Raw genomic sequence first — 14,014 nt, 5'->3', positions numbered from 1 at the left:
CCGACACACCCTCCGCCATCCACCGACACACCCTCCGCCGTCGACCGACACACCCTCCGCCGTCGACCGACACACCCTACTACAATCGACTGACACACCCTACTACAATCGACCGACACACCCTACTACAATCGACCGACACACCCTCCGCCGTCGACGGACACACCCTCCGCCATCCACCGACACACCCTCCGCCGTCGACCGACACACCCTACTACAATCGACTGACACACCCTACTACAATCGACCGACACACCCTCCGCCATCGACCGACACACCCTCCGCCGTCGACCGACACACCCTACTACAATCGACCGACACACCCTACTACAATCGACCGACACACCCTACTACAATCGACCGACACACCCTCCGCCATCGACCGACACACCCTCCGCCATCCACCGACACACCCTCCGCCGTCGACCGACACACCCTCCGCCGTCGACCGACACACCCTACTACAATCGACCGACACACCCTACTACAATCGACCGACACACCCTACTACAATCGACCGACACACCCTCCCCCATCGACCGACACACCCTCCGCCGTCAACCGACACACCCTCCGCCGTCGACCGACACACCCTCCGCCGTCGACCGACACACCCTACTACAATCGACTGACACACCCTCCGCCATCCACCGACACACCTTCCGCCGTCGACCGACACACCCTCCGCCGTCGCCCGACACACCCTACTACAATCGACCGACACACCCTACTACAATCGACCGACACACCCTCCGCCGTCGACCGACACACCCTTCGCCGTCAACCGACACACCCTCCGCCGTCGACCGACACACCCTCCGCCGTCGACCGACACACCCTACTACAATCGACTGACACACCCTACTACAATCGACCGACACACCCTACTACAATCGACCGACACACCCTCCGCCATCGACCGACACACCCTCCGCCGTCGACCGACACACCCTACTACAATCGACCGACACACCCTACTACAATCGACCGACACACCCTACTACAATCGACCGACACACCCTCCGCCATCGACCGACACACCCTCCGCCATCCACCGACACACCCTCCGCCGTCGACCGACACACCCTACTACAATCGACTGACACACCCTACTACAATCGACCGACACACCCTCCGCCATCGACCGACACACCCTCCGCCGTCGACCGACACACCCTACTACAATCGACCGACACACCCTACTACAATCGACTGACACACCCTACTACAATCGACGGACACACCCTCCGCCATCGACCGACACACCCTCCGCCATCGACCGACACACCCTCCTCCATCGACCGACACACCCTCCTCCATCGACCGACACACCCTCCTCCATCGACCGACACACCCTCCGCCATCGACCGACACACCCTCCTCCATCGACCGACACACCCTCCGCCATCGACCGACACACCCTCCGCCATCGACCGACACACCCTCCGCCATCGACCGACACACCCTACGCCATCGACCGACACACCCTCCGCCATCGACCGACACACCCTCCGCCATCGACCGACACACCCTCCGCCATCGACCGACACACCCTCCTCCATCGACCGACACACCCTCCACCATCGACTGACACACCCTCCTCCATCGACTGACACACCCTCTGCCATCGACTGACACACCCTCCGCCATCGACCGACACACCCTACTACAATCGACTGACACACCCTCCGCCATCGACCGACACACCCTCCGCCATCGACCGACACACCCTCCGCCATCGACCGACACACCCTCCGCCATCGACCGACACACCCTCCGCCATCGACCGACACACCCTCCGCCATCGACCGACACACCCTCCGCCATCGACCGACACACCCTACGCCATCGACCGACACACCCTCCGCCATCGACCGACACACCCTCCGCCATCGACCGACACACCCTCCGCCATCGACCGACACACCCTCCTCCATCGACCGACACACCCTCCTCCATCGACTGACACACCCTCCTCCATCGACTGACACACCCTCTGCCATCGACTGACACACCCTCCGCCATCGACTGACACACCCTCTGCCATCGACCGACACACCCTCCTCCATCGACCGACACACCCTCCTCCGTCGACCGACACACCCTCCTCCGTCGACCGACACACCCTCCTCCGTCGACTGACACACCCTCCTCCATCGACTGACACACCCTCTGCCATCGACTGACACACCCTCCGCCATCGACTGACACACCCTCTGCCATCGACCGACACACCCTCCTCCATCGACCGACACACCCTCCTCCGTCGACCGACACACCCTCCTCCATCGACTGACACACCCTCTGCCATCGACCGACACACCCTCCTCCATCGACCGACACACCCTCCTCCGTCGACCGACACACCCTCCTCCGTCGACCGACACACCCTCCACCATCGACCGACACATATTTATAAAGGATTTTTGAATTGTTGCTATTTTTAGAATATTTATAAAAAATCTCACGGCATACCTTCAAGTACCCCCAGGGGTACGCGTACCCCCATTTGAGAACCACTGCCCTACACCATCGACTGACACACCCTCCACCATCGACTGACACACCCTCCGCCATCGACTGACACACCCTACACCATCGACTGACACACCCTCCACCATCGACTGACACACCCTCCACCATCGACTGACACACCCTACACCATCGACTGACACACCCTACACCATCGACTGACACACCCTACACCATCGACTGACACACCCTCCACCATCGACTGACACACCCTCCGCCATCGACTGACACACCCTCCACCATCCACTGACACACCCTACACCATCGACTGACACACCCTACATCATCGACTGACACACCCTACACCATCGACTGACACACCCTACACCAGTGGTTCTCAACCTTTTTTCAGTGATGTACCCCCTGTGAATTTTTTTAAAATTCAAGCACCCCCTACTCAGAGCAAAGCATTTTTGGTTGAAGAAAAAGATTTAAAGAAGTAAAATACAGCACTATGTCATCAGTTTCTCATTTATTAAATTGTATAACAGTGCAAAATATTGCTCATTTGTTGTGGTCTTTCTTGAACTATTTGGAAAAAAAGGTAGGTTTTTATCTATATTTATAAAGGATTTTTGAATTGTTGCTATTTTTAGAATATTTATAAAAAAATCTCACGGCATACCTTCAAGTACCCCCAGGGGTACGCGTACCCCCATTTGAGAACCCCTGCCCTACACCATCGACTGACACACCCTCCACCTTTGACTGCTAACTCGCCATCGACGTAAAGGGCACCCCTAGTTTAGCAATATTATCTTGCTAAACTAAACCTTTTGTCACTAGTTTGTCAAATGTTAGCCTTTTTGTAAGAAATAAAATTGGACAAAGAGCTTCACCATTTCTGTCCGGCAGGTTGTTTGGGAATCGCTCCTTCTGCTACGAGAAGACGCAGCAGTATGACAAGGCCCTGAATGACGCAGAAATCGCCCTCCTCATGGAACCAATGTGGGTCAAAGGTCTCTTTCGTAAAGCCAAGGCTCTCTGTGGACTAAAGGTATGCCCGCTACTGACCTGAACATGGATATTGGCTCTTTGTTTGCATCGGTGGACTTGTGGGAGTACCTCACAACAAAAACAACTGTTGTAGGGTTTGTGTTTTAAATGCATACTTTTAATATGCTTCTGCAGAGGTATGACGATGCCTCCAAAGTCTACAAGGAGGTGTTGAAGATGGACGGGTCAAGGCGCGAGGCCAAAGAGGCGCTGAACCAGACGCAGATGTTGCAACTTATGGTACGACAACCTCTTCTGTCCTCATCATTGACAGTGTTGGCTTACGACCAGTGTCGGGTGGTACATAGAGTGGGGTGTGGGGACCCCCAGAGGTAGTTGTAGGGTGTCCCCAGCTAAATGACAGGTAGTTAATAGTAATGGACCCTTATTGGTCCCATTTGTACACTCTCAGTTACATTAACATTGACATTATACATGAGGGCCAATGGATTAAATGGGAGTCTGTAGTTTAACGCATGTCAAACTAGGGGTCCTTGAAATTCCACGCTTATCCGAGGTCGGGTCGCAGGGGCAGCAGCCTAAGCAGGGAAGCCCAGACTTCCCTCTCCCCAGTCATTTTGTCCAGCTCCTCCTGGGGGATCCCGATGCGTTCCCAAGCCAGCCGGGAGACATAGTCTTCCCAACGTGTCCTGGGTCTTCCCTGTGGCCTCCTACTGGTCGGACGTGTCCGAAACACCTCCCTAGGGAGGCGTTCGGGTGGCATCCTGACCAGATGCCCGAACCACCTCATCTGGCTCCTCTCCATGTGGAGGCGCAGCGGCTTTACTTTGAGCTCCTCCCGAATGACAGAGCTTCTCACCCTAACCCTAAGGGAGAGCCCCCGCCAACCGTACAAGCTCATTTCGGCCGCTTGTACCCGTGATCTTGTCCTTTCGGTCATAACCCAAAGCTCATGACCATAGGTGAGGATGGGAAATTAAGAGCTTTGCCTTCCGGCTCAGCTCCTTCTTCACCACAACGGATCGATACAGCGTCCGCATTACTGAAGACACCGCACCGATCCGCCTGTCGACCTCACGATCCACTCTTCCCCCACTCGTGAACAAGACTCCGAGGTACTTGAACTCCTCCACTTGGGGAAAGATCTCCTCCCCGACCCGGAGATGGCACTCCATCCTTGAAATTAAAATGGGTAATCACTGCTGGAGCAGTAATATCTGTAAATCTTCCCAACGTGTCCTGGGTCTTCCCTGTGGCCTCCTACTGGTCGGACGTGCCCGAAACACCTCCCTAGGGAGGCGTTCGGGTGGCATCCTGACCAGATGCCCGAACCACCTCATCCGGCTCCTCTCCATGTGGAGGCGCAGCGGCTTTACTTTGAGCTCCTCCCGGATGACAGAGCTTCTCACCCTAACCCTAACGGAGAGCCCCCGCCAACCGTACAAGCTCATTTCGGCCGCTTGTACCCTTGATCTTGTCCTTTCGGTCATAACCCAAAGCTCATGACCATAGGTGAGGATGGGAAATTAAGAGCTTTTCCTTCCGGCTCAGCTCCTTCTTCACCACAACGGATCGATACAGCGTCCGCATTACTGAAGACACCGCACCGATCCGCCTGTCGACCTCACGATCCACTCTTCCCCCACTCGTGAACAAGACTCCGAGGTACTTGAACTCCTCCACTTGGGGAAAGATCTCCTCCCCGACCCGGAGATGGCACTCCATCCTTGAAATTAAAATGGGTAATCACTGCTGGAGCAGTAATATCTGTAAATCTTCCCAACGTGTCCTGGGTCTTCCCTGTGGCCTCCTACTGGTCGGACGTGCCCGAAACACCTCCCTAGGGAGGCGTTCGGGTGGCATCCTGACCAGATGCCCGAACCACCTCATCCGGCTCCTCTCCATGTGGAGGCGCAGCGGCTTTACTTTGAGCTCCTCCCGGATGACAGAGCTTCTCACCCTAACCCTAACGGAGAGCCCCCGCCAACCGTACAAGCTCATTTCGGCCGCTTGTACCCGTGATCTTGTCCTTTCGGTCATAACCCAAAGCTCATGACCATAGGTGAGGATGGGAAATTAAGAGCTTTGCCTTCCGGCTCAGCTCCTTCTTCACCACAACGGATCGATACAGCGTCCGCATTACTGAAGACACCGCACCGATCCGCCTGTCGACCTCACGATCCACTCTTCCCCCACTCGTGAACAAGACTCCGAGGTACTTGAACTCCTCCACTTGGGGAAAGATCTCCTCCCCGACCCGGAGATGGCACTCCATCCTTGAAATTAAAATGGGTAATCACTGCTGGAGCAGTAATATCTGTAAATCTTCCCAACGTGTCCTGGGTCTTCCCTGTGGCCTCCTACTGGTCGGACGTGCCCGAAACACCTCCCTAGGGAGGCGTTCGGGTGGCATCCTGACCAGATGCCCGAACCACCTCATCCGGCTCCTCTCCATGTGGAGGCGCAGCGGCTTTACTTTGAGCTCCTCCCGGATGACAGAGCTTCTCACCCTAACCCTAACGGAGAGCCCCCGCCAACCGTACAAGCTCATTTCGGCCGCTTGTACCCTTGATCTTGTCCTTTCGGTCATAACCCAAAGCTCATGACCATAGGTGAGGATGGGAAATTAAGAGCTTTTCCTTCCGGCTCAGCTCCTTCTTCACCACAACGGATCGATACAGCGTCCGCATTACTGAAGACACCGCACCGATCCGCCTGTCGACCTCACGATCCACTCTTCCCCCACTCGTGAACAAGACTCCGAGGTACTTGAACTCCTCCACTTGGGGAAAGATCTCCTCCCCGACCCGGAGATGGCACTCCATCCTTGAAATTAAAATGGGTAATCACTGCTGGAGCAGTAATATCTGTAAATCTTCCCAACGTGTCCTGGGTCTTCCCTGTGGCCTCCTACTGGTCGGACGTGCCCGAAACACCTCCCTAGGGAGGCGTTCGGGTGGCATCCTGACCAGATGCCCGAACCACCTCATCCGGCTCCTCTCCATGTGGAGGCGCAGCGGCTTTACTTTGAGCTCCTCCCGGATGACAGAGCTTCTCACCCTAACCCTAACGGAGAGCCCCCGCCAACCGTACAAGCTCATTTCGGCCGCTTGTACCCGTGATCTTGTCCTTTCGGTCATAACCCAAAGCTCATGACCATAGGTGAGGATGGGAAATTAAGAGCTTTGCCTTCCGGCTCAGCTCCTTCTTCACCACAACGGATCGATACAGCGTCCGCATTACTGAAGACACCGCACCGATCCGCCTGTCGACCTCACGATCCACTCTTCCCCCACTCGTGAACAAGACTCCGAGGTACTTGAACTCCTCCACTTGGGGAAAGATCTCCTCCCCGACCCGGAGATGGCACTCCATCCTTGAAATTAAAATGGGTAATCACTGCTGGAGCAGTAATATCTGTAAATCTTCCCAACGTGTCCTGGGTCTTCCCTGTGGCCTCCTACTGGTCGGACGTGCCCGAAACACCTCCCTAGGGAGGCGTTCGGGTGGCATCCTGACCAGATGCCCGAACCACCTCATCCGGCTCCTCTCCATGTGGAGGCGCAGCGGCTTTACTTTGAGCTCCTCCCGGATGACAGAGCTTCTCACCCTAACCCTAACGGAGAGCCCCCGCCAACCGTACAAGCTCATTTCGGCCGCTTGTACCCTTGATCTTGTCCTTTCGGTCATAACCCAAAGCTCATGACCATAGGTGAGGATGGGAAATTAAGAGCTTTTCCTTCCGGCTCAGCTCCTTCTTCACCACAACGGATCGATACAGCGTCCGCATTACTGAAGACACCGCACCGATCCGCCTGTCGACCTCACGATCCACTCTTCCCCCACTCGTGAACAAGACTCCGAGGTACTTGAACTCCTCCACTTGGGGAAAGATCTCCTCCCCAACCCGCAGATGACACTCCATCCTTGAAATTAAAATGGGTAATCACTGCTGGAGCAGTAATATCTGTAAATCTTCCCAACGTGTCCTGGGTCTTCCCTGTGGCCTCCTACTGGTCGGACGTGCCCGAAACACCTCCCTAGGGAGGCGTTCGGGTGGCATCCTGACCAGATGCCCGAACCACCTCATCCGGCTCCTCTCAATGTGGAGGAGCAGTGGCTTTACTTTGAGCTCCTCCCGGATGACAGAGCTTCTCACCCTATCTCTAAGGGAGAGCCCCGCCACCCGGCGGAGGAAGCTCATTTCGGTTGCTTGTACCCGTGATCTTGTCCTTTCGGTCATAACCCAAAGCTCATGACCATAGGTGAGGATGGGAACGTAGATCGACCGGTAAATTGAGAGCTTTGCCTTCCGGCTCAGCTCCTTCTTCACCACAACGGATCGATACAGCGTCCGCATTACTGAAGACACCGCACCGATCCGCCTGTCGACCTCACGATCCACTCTCCCCTCACTCGTGAACAAGACTCCGAGGTACTTGAACTCCTCCACTTGGGGAAAGAGCTCCTCCCCAACCCAGAGATGGCACTCCATCCTTGAAATTAAAATGGGTAATCACTGCTGGAGCAGTAATATCTGTAAATCTTCTTGTCAGGTTCAAACACTGATGACATCTTTTAAACAAGACAAAAGGCAAGGAACCGAACAGAGACTGAATTCAATTTGGACTCAATATTGAGGAGAGACATGGCCTCTGTACAGTCCTGGACCACGCTCTGCCAGAAGCTTGGCCTCCTCTTTCTTTATTTGACTTTCCTCCCCCTGCCTGCCCACAGCTGCTTCAAGAGGGGGGTGGGTCGTAAACAGCCTTGCCTTATGTTGCCTTCTGTTACCAAATAGTTCGAAGAGAGTTCGTGAAATACTTCAAAGAGAGTTCCTCTAAAATACTTCAAAGAGCGTTCGTAAAACACTTCAAAGAGTTTAGCAGATCCTGCCATCTGTCCGCGTTGAAATCACAGTGGAGTTTTATGAGCCTTCATCTTCTTGTAGTGTTGACATAGCAAGCTACTTTTGCCGTGTAGCTTGTAGTGTAGGAGCTGAGCCGGAAGGCAAAGCTCTCAATTTACCGGTCGATCTACTTTGGGTTGTGACCGAAAGGACAAGATCACAGGTACAAGCGGCCGAAAAGAGTTTTGGTTCTCTCTCTTAGAGATAGGGCGACAAGCTCTGTCATCCGGGAGAAGCTCCGAGTAAAGACACTGCTCCTCTACATGGAGAGGAGCTGGTCAGAATGCCCCCAAACGCTTCCTTGGGAGGTGTTTAGGACATGTCCGTCTGGTAGGAGGCCACGGAGAGACTATGTCTCCCAGCTGGCCTGGGAACGCCTCGGGATCCCCCGGGAAGAGCTGGACGAAGTAGCTTGATCAATCAATCAATCAATCAATGTTTACTTATATAGCCCTAAATCACGAGTGTCTCAAAGGGCTGCACAAGCCACAACGACATCCTCGGCTCAGATCCCACATCAGGGCAAGGAAAAACTCAACCCAATGGGACAAATGAGAAACCTTGGAGGAGACCGCAGATGTTGGGACCCCCCTGGGCGACCGGTGCAATGGACGTTAAGTGGATCTAGCATAAGATTGTGACAGTCTAGTCCATAGTGGATCTAACATAATAGTGTGAGAGTCCAGTCCATAGTGGATCTAACATAATAGTGTGAGAGTCCAGTCCATAGTGGATCTAACATAATAGTGAGAGTCCAGTCCATAGTGGATCTAATATAATAGTGAGAGTCCAGTCCATAGTGGATCTAATATAATAGTGAGAGTCCAGTCCATATTGGATCTAACATAATAGTGTGAGAGTCCAGTCCATAGTGGATCTAACATAATAGTGAGAGTCCAGTCCATAGTGGCTCTAACATAATAGTGTGAGAGTCCAGTCCATAGTGGATCTAACATAATAGTGTGAGAGTCCAGTCCATAGTGGATTTAACATAATAGTGAGAGTCCAGTCCATAGTGGATCTAACATAATAGTGTGAGAGTCCAGTCCATAGTGGATCTAACATAATAGTGAGAGTCCAGTCCATAGTGGATCTAACATAATAGTGTGAGAGTCCAGTCCATAGTGGATCTAATATAATAGTGAGAGTCCAGTCCATAGTGGATCTAACATAATAGTGAGAGTCCAGTCCATAGTGGATCTAACATAATAGTGTGAGAGTCCAGTCCACAGTGGATCTAACATAATAGTGAGAGTCCAGTCCATAGTGGATCTAACATAATAGTGAGAGTCCAGTCCATAATGGATCTAACATAATAGTGAGAGAGTCCAGTCCATAGTGGATCTAATATAATAGTGAGAGTCCAGTCCATAGTGGATCTAACATAATAGTGAAAGTCCAGTCCATAGTGGATCTAACATAATAGTGTGAGAGTCCAGTCCATAGTGGATTTAACATAATAGTGAGAGTCCAGTCCATAGTGGATCTAACATAATAGTGTGAGAGTCCAGTCCATAGTGGATCTAACATAATAGTGAGAGTCCAGTCCATAGTGGATCTAACATAATAGTGAGAGTCCAGTCCATAGTGGATCTAATATAATAGTGAAAGTCCAGTCCATAGTGGATCTAACATAATAGTGAGAGTCCAGTCCATAGTGGATCTAACATAATAGAATGAGAGTCCAGTCCATAGTGGATCTAACATAATAGTGAAAGTCCAGTCCATAGTGGATCTAACATAATAGTGAGAGTCCAGTCCATAGTGGATCTAACATAATAGTGAGAGTCCAGTCCATAGTGGATCTAATATAATAGTGAAAGTCCAGTCCAGAGTGGATCTAACATAATAGTGAGAGTCCAGTCCATAGTGAATCTAACATAATAGTGAGAGTCCAGTCCATTGTGGATCTAACATAATAATGTGAGAGTCCAGTCCATAGTGGATCTAACATAATAGTGAGAGTCCAGTCCAGAGTGGATCTAACATAATAGTGAGAGTCCAGTCCAGAGTGGATCTAACATAATAGTGAGAGTCCAGTCCAGAGTGGATCCAACATAATAGTGAGAGTCCAGTCCATAGTGGATCTAACATAATAATGTGAGAGTCCAGTCCATAGTGGATCTAACATAATAGTGTGAGAGTCCAGTCCATAGTGGATCTAACATAATAGTGAGAGTCCAGTCCATAGTGGATCTAACATAATAGTGTGAGAATCCAGTCCAGAGTGGATCTAACATAATAGTGAGAGTCCAGTCCAGAGTGGATCTAACATAATAGTGAGAGTCCAGTCCAGAGTGGATCTAACATAATAGTGAGAGTCCAGTCCATAGTGAATCTAACATAATAGTGAGAGTCCAGTCCATAGTGGATCTAACATAATAGTGTGAGTCCAGTCCATAGTGGATCTAACATAATAGTGAGAGTCCAGTCCATAGTGGATCTAACATAATAGTGAGAGTCCAGTCCATAGTGGATCTAACATAATAGTGAGAGTCCAGTCCATAGTGGATCTAACATAATAGTGAGAGTCCAGTCCATAGTGGATCTAAAATAATAGTGAGAGTCCAGTCCATAGTGGATCTAACATAATAGTGAGAGTCCAGTCCATAGTGGATCTAACATAATAGCGTGAGAGTCCAGTCCATAGTCGATCTAACATAATAGTGTGAGAGTCCAGTCCATAGTGGATCTAACATAATAGTGAGAGTCCAGTCCAGAGTGGATCTAACATAATAGTGTGAGAGTCCAGTCCATAGTGGATCTAACATAATAGTGAGAGTCCAGTCCATAGTGGATCTAACATAATAGTGAGAGTCCAGTCCAGAGTGGATCTAACATAATAGTGAGAGTCCAGTCCAGAGTGGATCTAACATAATAGTGAGAGTCCAGTCCATAGTGGATCTAACATAATAGTGAGAGTCCAGTCCATAGTGGATCTAACATAATAGTGAGAGTCCAGTCCAGAGTGGATCTAACATAATAGTGAGAGTCCAGTCCAGAGTGGATCCAACATAATAGTGAGAGTCCAGTCCATAGTGAGGCCAGCAGGAGACCACCCCGAGCAGAGACAGGTCAGCAGCGCAGAGACGTTCCCAAACGATGTCCACCCCGAGTCAAGACTTTGGACAGCCAGCGCTTCAACCGTGGCCACTGAACCTGTGCCTCCCTTCGCCACGAAGGAGAGGGGGGCAGAGTATCACAAATAAAGACAAAGAGTGTGTGCCTCTGCCTGGTTGCAGGAAATGGGCTTCACCCAGGAGGAGAGCGCTGAGGCCTTGCAAAGCCACGACACCTTAGAGGCCGCCATCAACGCCCTTTTTAACTGCGACAGTGCGCCTTGTCCAGCAGGTGAAATTGAACCTCCAAAACCGTTCGGGACTTTCGTTGCTAAATGTTGATGTTTTTGTGTCTTCTGCTCTGTGACAGGGGCTTCTGGGGCAACAGGGGGAGATTTGGAGGAAGGCGAGTGGATGCTCCAACAAGCCAGCAAGCCTCGAACGCAGCGCGCCAAAGAATCAGGGAGTCAATTCAAAACTCAGCTTTTGTCCAAGAAATGGCAAAAATCGTAAGTCGAACCTTCAGCCTCTCTCATTTGTTGACCCCCCCCCCCACTAAAATGTTTGAAAATCTTTTGTTTCAAAAGGGATGTTTTCCAGGTTTGGGTGCGTTCTCTGGCACCTACCGTCACCTACCACAAGCTCTATGAGCTCTTCAGCAGGTATCCATGGATGAATGATGATTAGATTTAGATTACAACTGCTTAGACATGACCGATTTCTGAACACCCACGAAAGAAGACCTTGTCATGTTGGTTTATTTGTTCTTTCTTAGAGTGGGGACAGTGTACAAGGTGAAGATGCTGCTGGATCAACAAAGTGCCTTCATATACTATGCCCGGGAAGAGGACTGTGTGGAAGCTATACGGCGTATTCATGTATGTGTCCGCACGACAACAGTAAATCAACTGTACTTCATTGACCGTCCATCCATCCATCCATCTTCTTCCGCTTATCCGAGGTCGGGTCCCAGCCACTTCGTCCAGCCCCTCCCGGGGGGATCCCGAGGCGTTCCCAGGCCAGCCGGGAGACATAGTCTTCCCAACGTGTCCTGGATCTTCCCCGTGGCCTCCTACCGGTCGGACGTGCCCGAAACACCTCCCTAGGGAGGCGTTCGGGTGGCATCCTGACCAGATGCCCGAACCACCTCATCTGGCTCCTCTCCATGTGGAGGAGCAGCGGCTTTACTTTGAGTTCCCCCCGGATGACAGAGCTTCTCACCCTATCTCTAAGGGAGAGACCCAAACTCATTTGGGCCGCTTGTACCCGTGATCTTGTCCTTTCGGTCATAACCCAAAGCTCATGACCATAGGTGAGGATCGGAACGTAGATCGACCGGTAAATCGAGAGCTTTGCCTTCCGGCTCAGCTCCTTCTTCACCACAACGGATCGATACAGCGTCCGCATTACTGAAGACGCCGCACCGATCCGCCTGTCGATCTCACGATCCACTCTTCCCCCACTCGTGAACAAGACTCCGAGGTACTTGAACTCCTCCACTTGGGGCAAGATCCCCTCCCCAACCCGGAGATGGCACTCCGTCCTTTTCTGGGCGAAAACCATGGACTCGGACTTGGAGGTGCTGATTCTCATCCCAGTCGCTTCACACTCAGCTGCGAACCGATCCAGTTAAAAAGTGCCATCCATCCATCCATCTTCTTCCGCTTATCCGGGGGCAGCAGCCTAAGCAGGGAAGCCCAGACTTCCCTCTCCCCAGCCACTTCGTCCAGCTCCTCCCGGGGGATCCCGAGGCGTTCCCAGGCCATCCGGGAGAGATAGTCTTCCCAGCGTGTCCTGGGTCTTCCCCGTGGCCTCCTACCGGTCGGACGTGCCCGAAACACCTTCCTAGGGAGGCATTCGGGTGGCATCCTGACCAGATGCCCGAACCACCTCATCTGACTCCTCTCGATGTGGAGGAGCAGCGGCTTTACTTTGAGCTCCCCCCGAATGACAGAGCTTCTCACCCTATCTCTAAGGGAGAGCCCCGCCACTCGGCGGAGGAAACTCATTTCGGCCGCTTGTACCCGTGATCTAGTCCTTTCGGTCATGATCCAAAGCTCATGACCATAGGTGAGGATGGGAACGTAGATCGACCGGTAAATCGAGAGCTTTGCCTTCCGGCTCAGCTCCTTCTTCACCACAACGGATCGATACAGCGTCCGCATTACTGAAGACGCCGCACCGATCCGCCTGTTGATCTCACGATCCACTCTTCCCCCACTCGTGAACAAGACTCCGAGGTACTTGAACTCCTCCACTTGGGGCAAGATCTCCTCCCCAACCCGGAGATGGCACTCCACCCTTTTCCGGGCGAGAACCATGGACTCGGACTTGGAGGTGCTGATTCCCATCCCAGTCGCTTCACACTCGGCTGCGAACCGATCCAGTGAGAGCTGAAGATCTTGGCCGGAGGAAGCCATCAGGACCACATCATCTGCAAATAGCAGAGACCTAATCCTGCAGCCACCAAACCAGATACCCTCAACGCCCTCACTGCGCCTAGAAATTCTGTCCATAAATTATTATTATTAGATATAATATAATTATTATTCACCGA

At 52.3% G+C, this 14,014-nt stretch overlaps 1 protein-coding gene across 3 annotated transcripts in view; it reads left to right on the top strand.

Moving 5' to 3' along the window:
* The window catches only part of LOC133623603 (uncharacterized), a 36,586-nt gene that overhangs the window by 12,708 nt on the left and 9,864 nt on the right, over window positions 1-14,014 (top strand). For 2 of the 3 annotated variants that reach the window (XM_061986827.2, XM_061986824.2), the window contains 6 exons: window positions 3,388-3,529; window positions 3,664-3,768; window positions 11,641-11,749; window positions 11,828-11,966; window positions 12,045-12,119; window positions 12,233-12,335. In XM_061986827.2, the coding sequence (XP_061842811.1) occupies window positions 3,388-3,529; window positions 3,664-3,768; window positions 11,641-11,749; window positions 11,828-11,966; window positions 12,045-12,119; window positions 12,233-12,335 (673 nt within the window). The remainder of the gene's footprint in view (window positions 1-3,387; window positions 3,530-3,663; window positions 3,769-11,640; window positions 11,750-11,827; window positions 11,967-12,044; window positions 12,120-12,232; window positions 12,336-14,014) is intronic. The other variant, XM_061986825.2, reaches the window with a different exon arrangement.

The sequence above is a fragment of the Nerophis lumbriciformis genome, linkage group LG26, assembly GCF_033978685.3.
Source record: "Nerophis lumbriciformis linkage group LG26, RoL_Nlum_v2.1, whole genome shotgun sequence".
NCBI classification, from domain to species: domain Eukaryota; kingdom Metazoa; phylum Chordata; class Actinopteri; order Syngnathiformes; family Syngnathidae; genus Nerophis; species Nerophis lumbriciformis.
Note: the sequence above shows the minus strand (reverse complement) of the source record. Positions and strands in the feature narration are given on the sequence as shown.